Source organism: Telopea speciosissima, chromosome 3 (assembly GCF_018873765.1).
Source record: "Telopea speciosissima isolate NSW1024214 ecotype Mountain lineage chromosome 3, Tspe_v1, whole genome shotgun sequence".
Taxonomy (NCBI): Eukaryota; Viridiplantae; Streptophyta; class Magnoliopsida; order Proteales; family Proteaceae; genus Telopea; species Telopea speciosissima.
Window position 1 is genome coordinate 467613 of NC_057918.1, and position 11177 is coordinate 478789.

At 41.6% G+C, this 11177-nt stretch overlaps 1 protein-coding gene across 2 annotated transcripts in view; it reads right to left on the reverse strand.

Annotated features, from left to right (window-relative positions):
- Positions 1-10544, reverse strand: part of LOC122655568 (chaperone protein ClpD, chloroplastic) — a 62390-nt gene extending 51846 nt beyond the window's left edge. For both annotated transcript variants that reach the window (XM_043849779.1, XM_043849778.1), the window contains exon 1: positions 9858-10544. In XM_043849779.1, coding sequence (XP_043705714.1) covers positions 9858-10540 — 683 coding nt within the window. In that variant the 5' untranslated portion in view covers positions 10541-10544. The remainder of the gene's footprint in view (positions 1-9857) is intronic.
- Positions 10545-11177: the final 633 nt, after the last annotated feature.

An 11177-nucleotide genomic window follows, 5' to 3' on the forward strand; every position in this document is an offset into this window, starting at 1 on the left:
GTCTGACCATATAGAGGAGGAGCCAGACCCTATCTGATTAACAGGAGAGACTCAGTTTGATCATGCTACCCAAGATGCCAACCATGGTGCATGTGCCCCTACACACGCAGGTTATACCAGAGGCTCGCGTAACAGGTTCAGACCAGATGAGGAGCATGACAACGTTAACATGCAAATAAATGTTTATTTCCTATTTGACACACTTGGAGGCCTCAGTCTGGAGGGTAGTAGTGGGTTTGGGCAGCCAGAACAGCGGCATGCACCACATTTCCCCCAGACACATCCAGTATCGGGTATGGTGAGTATGATGGGCATGGCTCTTCATCATCTTCATTCCGCACTACTAATGATGATCAGTCATAGGGGGTGGTATCATTCATCGATAGAATCTTCTCCTTCCCAGGTCCCCAACAACCCTATCAGTCCGGTCCACCGAGCAACTACAGTGGAGGCACGTTCACATCATCTTCCAGACCCGGTGATATATCCGAGGTTGATGTACCTACTACCTAGAGTATGTAGATGATGAGACATATCAGGCTGTTGTGATGGAGTTTGAGTGTTGCTTCTCATAGTTTCTTCTCATATACCATGATATGGCCATCTTTTGTGATCGAGTCAAAGGAAATGTTTCGTTGGCGGCAGCAATCTTCCTCATATTTCAAACCAGCCCAGAACTCTTTGTCGTGGTATTGACATAGAGTAGGAGACTAGGAGGAAGGGTAGGGAACTTTTGCTTATTTGCACTTTTGGGCTTTGATGTGAACTTGTGAAGTCAATGGTAGTACACTTGCACCATTGATGTAATATTCTGGAATTTAATAATATTAAATGATTTTTCTCCATTTGTCACTCGTAATTGCATATTTTAATTGGTTTCTTTACATTTTGTATGTTATAGTACTAAATCATGTGTAGCATAGGCTATCTTTGAGAAATATAAAGGCAAAGGTATGGCGTACACTGCCAACCTAGGGTATGAAACCAAACTATCAATTTGAGTGTGTTTTTCAACAATCTAGAGGATTCACTGTGTTAGGGATGCTTAATTAGGGTCTCTACAAGTATCAGCCAAAAATATGGCTGTTTGACCACCAAAATTGTCAAACAAAACCAACCACCGTCCCCTGCAGAATTTCGACCAGTTCAAAACCCAAAATAAATTTGGTTTTGACCAGGAAACCGACTACTTGAATCTTGGTGTTGGTGTTAACCTCAAAAACCTAACACACGGACATTTCTCTATATGTACAGGAAAGTTATATTGATGTAGATCACAAGTCCATATGTACCTACAGGAACAAGCCCCAAAATCAGCCCAGCAAGGTTGTGGATTCGACTGCTGTGAGAGGCAGCTTGGTCTGATGATGTGGCAAGCTTTTGTTGGTTCGATGGAGCATCACCTAAGGCAGCCCCAGCCCAGAGAGAAGCATGAAGAACAAGACAAAACAGACTTACAAAAAAAAAAAGTTACTGTTCACATGAACAGTATCCGAACTACTGTTCATGTGAACAGTGTTGTGGGTCCATAAGCCTTGTATGGAGAAGGAAATCCAAGCAAATATTTGAGATTCTGTGGGGCCCCCTGAAGATAGCAAGACAAGGCAGATTTTATTGCTGATTTAGTTAGTATTTACTTAAGTTTCTATTTTTAAGAGGGTGGACCTTGGTGGAACAGTTAAGTTGCTCCATTGTGACCAAGTGGTCACAGCTTCGAGTCTTTGGAAATAGACTCTCTGCGAAGTAGGGTAAGGCTGCGTACATTATGAACCTCCCCAGACCCCGCAGTGGCGGGAGCCTCATGCACTGGGTATGCCTTTTTTTTTACTTAAGTTTCTATTTTTGTCTACTTTCTAATTTTATTTCAGTTTACTTAGTTAAGTCTTACTTAGTCAAGTCTTAGATTACTTGATTGGTTTGTTGGAAAGCAAACATATAATTGGCTGATCATGTCCTCTTGAATTGTCAGTCCAGCTCTGCTGCTTCTAGTTTCTAGTTTCCATTGGGTGGAAGCATTTTGATATTGAGTTAGTCTTATGTCTAATTTTCAAACGTTCCCATATTATTACTGGTATATGAGTAGCATTTTAAAAAAAAAAACCTTTATATATTCTCATGGAGATGACAGATACTGAACCAAGAAGCTCATGCTTCTTTGAAATGCACTTAAAGGTTACCTCAAGGAGCGTCTACAAGATTTAAATTGATTAACTACAAGACATCCACAATGTGCCATCAATGAATATACTGTTGTTTTCAAGTTGATACTATCACTTCTAAATACATCTTTGTATGAAGTTAGTAAAGAAAAAGGAAAGTAGCAACAAAAGAGGAGAAATGGAAAAAGACATGGTGTTGACTGAGAGCGAACTATTTCTATCCAATCCTGCATGATAGAGCACATGGGGTTCCTTAAACATCTCAACTGTTGTAGCTCCATATACAATTCCGATCATAATCATGTAGATGGACTAAATGGGTCAGCTGCACCCTCAAACATAGTTATGATGGACAAAACAAAGTATCAGGCTGGAGCAAACGTATAACTAATTCCACCATGTGAAATATCCTTTGAAATGGATTATTGCCAAGAGTTTCAGCGACTTCACAATGGTGATCTCTTTACAAGTAACTTCTTCATGAACAGAGTGGTCATCCACTTAACTGTGTCATCCTTCCGTTGGAAATGGGTTTCTACTTTCTAGCAGTAATTCCATAATACTAAACTGCACAACCAAGAAAGCTACAACTACTTCTAGGTTTTCATCAGATGGGGATCAAAATCTATTAAATCAGTGCACCTTTCAGAACTTAATAGAAAAGTATATGTGCCATAGTTGTCACGGCGGTTAGGCGACCCAAGGCGGTGGAGAGGGCCAAAGTTTAAGGAGACACCAACTAGGCGAACAAGGCGTCCAAGGAGCCCACATAGGCGACCAAGGCGCCCAAATCGACCAAGGCGCCGCCTTGACAACTATGATATGTGCAGATCGCCAACAGGTGGATACAAGCTTATTTGAGGTCTTTGGCTTGTTGGACCCACATGCATGCCCGCTGGATGTGGTTTTTTGTCAGTTCTAAATGCTTAGTTAGTTCTATGTGGTTCCAGCAGGTTCTGAAAATAGTTGGTAGTTGCCTAGTTGGTATTTAGGTTCAATTTAAGTTGTTATTGTTCGACAGGCAATAGTTGGCGCTTAGGTTCAATTTTAATTTGTTATTGCTTGACAGGCGATATTTTACTAGGGGAAAATTACTTGTACACCCTCTGTACTTTGCCTTAAGTACAAATCGACCTGAGGTTTCACAAAATGAACGTGTACACCCCTCGAACTTTTAAAACCATGCTAAACTAACCGTCCGTTAGGCCAACCACGTTAAGTGATGACGTGGTGTTTATAATGGACATGGAAATACCTTTTTAGCCTTGGATACCCACTAACCTAAGCAGTGGGTGAAGAGATTCCCCCTTCTTCCATCTTCCTTCCCACAACCCTAATTTGCAACTTTTCGAATCACACAACCCTAATCTGCACATATGTTGTTGAGGCTCATGCCTAAAGTTGTAATCATCGGCAAAAAAGGATTCATGAGCACAAAAACCATTGTCGATCAAAATATCAGGAATCGTAACTTAGCTACTGCATTCCATTAAACTGCAAGATAAAGCCTTCAGCTCTGTTTTGTTAGCAAAAGAGAAGCGAAAGTGGAGAGATAAGGAAAAGAAATAAAGAGTGTTTTCCTCAGAACCATATAGTTTTTTGCCATTTGATCAGTGAACAAATCTCGTGCTAACCCTAGGAAATCTGACAACCACAAGTAATATTATCAATAGATTATCCCCAGATTAGCATTTTGGCACATTCTTCCTTACCAGCAACAACCCAGGTATGAAGCCACCCTGCTGCGCAAATTTTGTTATGACTCATGCCCAGTGTTGTCATCATCGGCAACCGGGTTCATTAGCAATGAAATGCATAAATCTTCAGGTGTCAGTTATGAAGGTTGGTGAATGAGCTTCCTAAGAACACTGAATACTTGAAAACGTGGTCTCTGTTATAAGTAAATGGTGAAACTTTATCTCAGTCCCTTTATTCAAACATCTGCAGGCCGAGGGTAACGCCACACCTACTTTTTGTCTCGATCTCAGCTATATGAAACGGGAAAGGAAAACAATAAAAGGGGGGAAGAGATGGAAAGGTTGGAAGGGATAGAATCAAGAAAAAAATCCAATCAAGTCAAAAATTGAGAGGAAAACCAGTTATTTCCTAAGCTCGGAAAAAGAAAACGAAGGAGAAGAAGTTGGGATGAAAAGAAATCTCTTGTGCGGACACCATTGATCTGCGACGAATTGGATGACACCATAAAGATTAAAGAGAAGATGGTAAGTGAGATGACGCCACAACCAATCGAAGCTCGAGAGTATATTCGAGAGAATAGGGTTGTGTGATTCGAAAAGTTGCAAATTAGGGTTGTGGGAAGGAAGATGGAAGACAGGGGAATCTCTTCACCCACTGCTTAGGTTAGTGAATATCTAAGGGTAAAAAGGTATTTTCATGTCCAATATAAACACCACGTCATTACTTAACGTGGTTGGCCTAATGGACAGTTAGTTTAGCATGGTTTTAAACATTCAGGGGGTGTACACATTCATTTTTTGAAACCGTCGGTCGATTTGCACTTAAGGCAAAGTACAGGGGGTGTACGCATAATTTTCCCTTTTAATTATGGGAACTGAGAAGTGGAGCAACCTTATGGTTACCTCCAGTCTTCTGGTTATATTTGCAATTTCCTTTCCGTTTAACCAAATTGGAACATAGGGACAAGTATCGAACTAAAGTGCTCCAAGGAAGTCTCAAGGAGGGTTTCAGTTAATGGGGTAATCTTATGGGAAAGCTGTTAGAATCAATTGTAGAACTCCTTCATTGAGAGGAGCCAATGCCAGAAACTTTACAGTCAAAAGTCCATGTAGTGCTTTCTTTGATTTATTCTATTTCTTTCTTCCTTACTTTTGGTGCTCTAGTGTGTGCCCCCAAAGAAGGTGAGAGAGGAGAGGTAGAGGATTATGGGCATCTATGTATTTTTTGCTGATCAGGTAGCAGGATGGATTAGCATTTTTGGGGGGGGCTGGAGGCCTGGAACTGCCATATGTATAAGCATATACTTTTGTTTACATTTTCTTTCTTAGCCAAGAATTTTTGCTCTCCTTAAATTGTATAGCCCTCCTTTACTATTTAACCAATGGTTTCATTTTCTTGTGTGTCTGTGGTCTTACATTTCGCATACATTTTTAGGGATTCGTACAGGTCCCCCCTCCCTGAGAACGCAAAATTGTATGCTAAGGAAAGAGATGTTTGAATGAGGATTCTACTTAGGGTGTCTAATTTTCCATTCTCATTATGAGTAATGCTTGGCTGCAAGAAATTGGCATTTAGTTGCTTTTAGTAAAGCTCAGGTGCAAATTTAAATCACTTTAAAAGGAATAAAATGGATTTGTATTTATCTCAGAAGAGAAAAAGGATATAAGGTGCCTGGTGCAATGGCCCACCTAGCTTTGGGCCTCATGGAGGATAATGTGGTCAATTTCAAGCATTGGTTCGGTGATGTTTGCTGGCTTGGACACATGTCAATTTGGTGGTTCAACTCAACCATATGTCCTGCCTTGTGTTGAACTTTTCCCTATAGACATATAGACATAATTAAATATATGTGTAATGGCATGGTGACTAGTGTGAAAACCGTGGGAGTCAGCGTAGTGAATTTCCAATTACAATTGGATTACATCAAGGTCAGCTTTAAGCCCTTAGTTGTTTGCACTTATCTTGGATGATTTAACCAAGGACATTCAAGATGAGGGGTCAGCTTTAAGCTCTTAATTGTTTGCACTTATCTTGGATGATTTAACCAAGGACATTCAAGATGAGGTCCCTTGGTGTATGCTTTTTGCTGATATTTTTTTCCCCGATGGGGGGAGAGAAGAAAAAGCCAAATAAATACAAAGAACCTGAAGCCTCAAACAGAGGAGGCAGAGGCTTGGATAGAGACAGAAGGAAGATCCCGGAATACAACAATACGTCTGTTCCTTGGGGGGTGTCACTACAAATAGAGGGAACAGCCGAAACTTTGACTTTAATTTTAAAAGAAATGGAATCCCAAATCTGATGGAGAGACCGAGAGTTGGAGATCCATTTCCTGATATTACGTTCCATCCAAGTGTGGTTGATGACATCACAAAAAGCCAACTTGCCAACAATATCGCATATAGAGGATCCGATGAAGGACATATCTACCCAAATCCACTCTCTATTAAAGGGCAGAATTCTCCGACTTCTTGGCCAACATTTAGTTAAGATGCCTTTCCAAATCGAAGAGGAGAGAGGGTAAGCGAAGAAGAGATGGTCAATATCTTCCATAGCATTCCAACAAAGACAGCACATAGGAGAGACAACAATCTGACAATGACGAAGAAAGGACTGCGTTGGAAGATAGTTAGAAAAACCTCGCCAAGCCGTAAAGCAACGATGGAGAATGTGATGCTTGAACCAAACAAGCTTCCTCCAGGGAGCCAAAGAGCCTCTAGTGCGAATGAAATCCAAGGCAGCTTTAGAGCTAAACGAACCTGAAGAATTCGGCGACCAGATAACACAATCACCTGTCCCAGGGGGTCTTCTAGAAATAAATGACAGGGCATTCCAAATATCACTAAGCAAAGGATGTATGGTGTAGGGAGGAACCCATCCAACAAGATCTAAGATATCAGCAACCTTAGAACATCTTGGAAGACCTGAGCAATAAATGGTTCTAGACCTGACCTAGTGGAGAAGGATTCCCATGGGGTGCCAATGGTCCAGCCAAAGAGAAGTAGAGCTACCATCATCAATACGAGAGCAGACAGCTCCAAGAGCAACATGACGAGTAACTAATATCTTACGCAACTATTTTTTACCCAAGACGCATCAGACGTGGCAGAGACTAACCATAGAGAATCAGAACGACGGAGCCCTGAGTAGATTCAATCTACTCAAATACTTCTATTTTTAGAAACAATCTTCCAAATTAATTTAATGATACCTGCCGAGTTCACCTCCTTGATTCGTCTTATACCCAAACCCTCCTCCTCCTTTAGAAGGCAGACTGAAGCCCAACTAATGGGATGAAGAAACCTTGAGGAGTCAGAACCTTTCTAGAGGAAGGAAGACATGAGAGATTCCAAGGACTTGATGGTAGATTGGGATAACGCAAAAATGCCGGACCAGTATATATAAGAGTATTCCAAAACAGATTTGATGAGCACCAAACGCCCAACATAAAAGAGAAGCTTGTCTTTCCAAAGTTGAAGCCTTTTCCTAATGAGATCCAGCATAGGAGTGCAATGATGAGTTCAGAGCTTGGTCAGAATCATAGGTAACCCCAAATACTTGACCGGAAGATGGCCAACAGAAAGCCAGATTTTTCAATCAAAGCAACTTTGTCCATATCAGAAATACATAATAGTCTCAAAGGATCTAATAGAGGCCTTAGAGAATATCATAAGATCATCTGCGAAAGCCAAATGGGAGAGCTTGAGAACTTTAAAGGTCGCCTCCTCTCTCTCTTTTGCTTCCTGGTGGGATGCCGTCATCTTCTAGGACCGCTTGCTCTCCTCCCCCTCTCCCCACTTCCCTTGCTCATCCATCTCCCCCTCCATCATCCCATGTTTCTCCACCCCATTCCCAGTGGAGTGACTTTTTTAGGCCTACTCCTACTTCTTCGTGTGAAGGCCTTCCTCTCGATTTTATTGCCCCTTCCATTGTTGGTTTCTCCAAAGTAGCTCTCTGTCCTCCTGGTCCTCTCCATCATCTCATGTTGCTCCACCCCATTCCCAGTGGAGTGACCTTCTTAGGCCTGCTCCTACTTCTTCGTGTGAAGGCCTTCCTCTCGATTTTATTGCCCCTTCCATTGTTGGTTCCTCCAAAGTAGCTCTCTGTCCTCCTGGTTTCCTTGATGATGAGGCAAAACTCTGGGAGAATTGTTTGGTTAGGCATTTCCTTGGCTCAAGGCCCCCTTTCCAATATTGTAAGCTATCTTCTTCTAAGCAATGGAAGGCTGTTGGGAATCTTGAAAATTTTCTTCTGGACTATGGTTTCTTTATCTTTAAATTCTCTGATGAACTTGATAAGATTTGATGATAATATTGTTTTGGTGGATGAGACAAAAGCAGGGATTGATGCTAAGTTGGAGTTATGGAGATCAACCTTAGAATCAAAAGGTTTTAAGATAAGTAGAACGACGACGGAGTAAAGTATGTAACTTTAGTTACACTAGGACAAATGAGAGATGGTGATAATTTGTGAGAGGGAGATTTCGCAAAGTGATTATTTTAGGTTTCTGGGCTCAATCATAAATAAAGAAGGTGATATAGAGGATGATACTTCATCGAGAATTAAAATAGGATGGATGAAGTGGTGAGGTATGTACGGAGTGTTGTGTGATCAATGTATTCCTTTAAAAAAAGCTTGAAAGAAAATTCCATATGACAATCATACGACTGGCTATGATATATGGGGCAGAATATTGGGCAGCTAAGTAGTGTCATATAGATAAACTAAGTGTAGCAGAGCTGAGGACGTTGAGATGGATGTGTGGCAAAACTAGGAATGACCATAGTAGAGCTGATTTGGGAGTAGCTCCGATACATGATAAGCTATTAGAAAGTCGCTTGAGGTGGCATGGCCATGTTCAATGGAGGCCTTGGGATCCTCCAGTACGGAGGAGTGATTTGATTCAGATAAAAGGACTTAAAAGAGCCAGGGGCAGACCTAAAATAACCTTAAGAGAAGTGGTGAGGAAAGACATGCATAGCTTAGGCCTTGTATCAAGTATGACTTCGAATAGAGCTGATTGGAGGGCAACGATCCATGTAGCCGACTCCATTTAGTTGGGATAAGGCTGAGTTGTTGTTGTTGCTGAAACTCTTTTGCTCTTCCCTAGAAATTTCAACAATTTTTTCTCCTTTTGGGCTGAAATTTCATAGGCAAATAGTAGAAAGTGGGGCTTAGTTGTGCACCAAATTTGTTTTGCTAGGTGAACTACCACATGGCTTGCATCTTACCAAAAAGGAAAAAAACTTGAGGGCTTTTATGGGAAAAATACTATCTGGAGGAATGAGAGGAAACAAAATTATAGTCATTCCTATGTGATTGCCTAAAAGAAAAATATATACTGCAAAAGTCGACGTTGAACCAAGGAAAACCAGCGAGAGATCGATCGCAGCCAGGATCAACACGATAAGGATCTATTAATGGTGTGCAATAGCAGCAAACCTCGAAGACAATTAGGAATTGAATTTGGTCTTCAAAGGGTATCTTCACAATACTTTATTGCAGTCACAGAAACAGCACAGCAGTGTATATCGAACAGGGAAGGTAGGAGAAGAGAAGGGGTAGGGGATGGGCTTTCTCAACCCTGGGTCTCTGACTCACAGCTATCCCAGCAGTTGAAAAGGTAATGTTCTCCCATAACCGATGACAATCATGGCCTCAAAATTCTATCATTCGATTCCGATTCCAGTACAACTGATGGGGCCTATTTATAGCTTGGCCTAAGCTTTACAAATTAGAAAGTTGAATATTAGAAAATAACGAATAAGGAAACTACTATAAGCCTCTTACAAGAGAATATTGAGGCTTGTACATCAAACCAATAAAGGGTAACATGGCAAAATGAAGAACTTATTAGAGACACAAATATCCATTCACAAAAAATTGGCCCAAAATGTCGAGGCAATCGATTCATGGACACGAGATTTGGAATTGAAATAACGATCACATGTACTCACCAAACAACGGCAAAAACAACGGCAGGAGGAAAACTAGTCATACCTCTTGAGGACCCGACCAGCGCTACCGTCATCGACGGTGAAGAGTCCAATAGCAATGTGTTCGGGGGCGATGAAGTTATAGCCCATACTCCTCGAATACTCCACGGCCGCTTCGAAGACACGCTTTGTGCTAATAGAAAAGGGAATATGAGTGGAAGAAGAAGGGCTAACGGATGAGTCATTAGACGCAGCAGCATAATCATCTTCGGTCCAAATGCTGCGAACGGCATCCCGGGCCTTGTCAATTGTGATGCCGGATCCAAGAAACCCATCAGATGAGCGGTCCTCTGCAACCAAACCCAACAAGAGGTGTTGGGTAAAGACCATGTCTTTCGCCAAAGCCTTGGCTTCTCTCTGTGAAAATATTACAGCCTTAATTGCCCGTTCCGTGAACCGTTCGAAGACCGCCGATATGGGCATGGGCAACCTCCGTCGGCTTTTCCGAGATGGCATGATGAAGCGAGAGATTGACATACCAAAAGTGGAGGAGGAAGTAAAAGAATACGAAGGCGGAGAATACGAAGAAACAGGGCAAACGGCAAGGACCCTACGGCGGCCATGACAATCGGATGCTGTCTTGAACTTCGCGGACAAAACAGAGGCATTGGACCGGCGATAATGAGTCTGAAGAGGAGAAAGATCCATCTGATGAACTGATAACGGTGAAGAGCAAGTCACTTCCATTTTCTTCCCCTCCCCCCTAACTTATGGGATATTACAAGGAAGGAAGCAGATTGACAATGGAATTCGACGATAATAAAATTCAAATGAAAACAGTAGCAACAGAAGGAGATTGGCTTCGTGGACTCGTAGTACTACGTACTGAGAGAGAGGGAGAGGTGCCTCGTTTGTTTCTGTTTGATCCCTCCCGTTAGTTTGACTTGGCATTTAAAAAGGCACCAGAAAAACAACATCCAACAGAAGCAAGAAAGTGCATGCAGAAGGAGGGAAAGGAAGCGAAGAAACGAATAGGGAAGGAAGAGTGGTCAAGCCACCGATAAAATATCAACGAATCATTCCTTCTTGGACAGAGTCGTTCACGGTACCTCTTCGTTCTTGTTGGTTATTAGGTTTTTTTTTGTTTTTTTTTTTTCCCGAAGAAAGGCTATTGGGTTTAGCATCAGCTGCATTACTACATTATTTGATTACTTTGTCAATTCCTTTCCCTCATAATTGGCAAAAGTTATCATGTATTTTTTATCTTAAAAAAAAAATTGGGAAAAAGTTCTCTGTCCAAGAATGTGGTCTACGCCAGCACTTCCATGAGTCTATCTCTCTTTTCATGTGAAAAGACACCTCTGCCCCCTTATTTTAAGGAAAA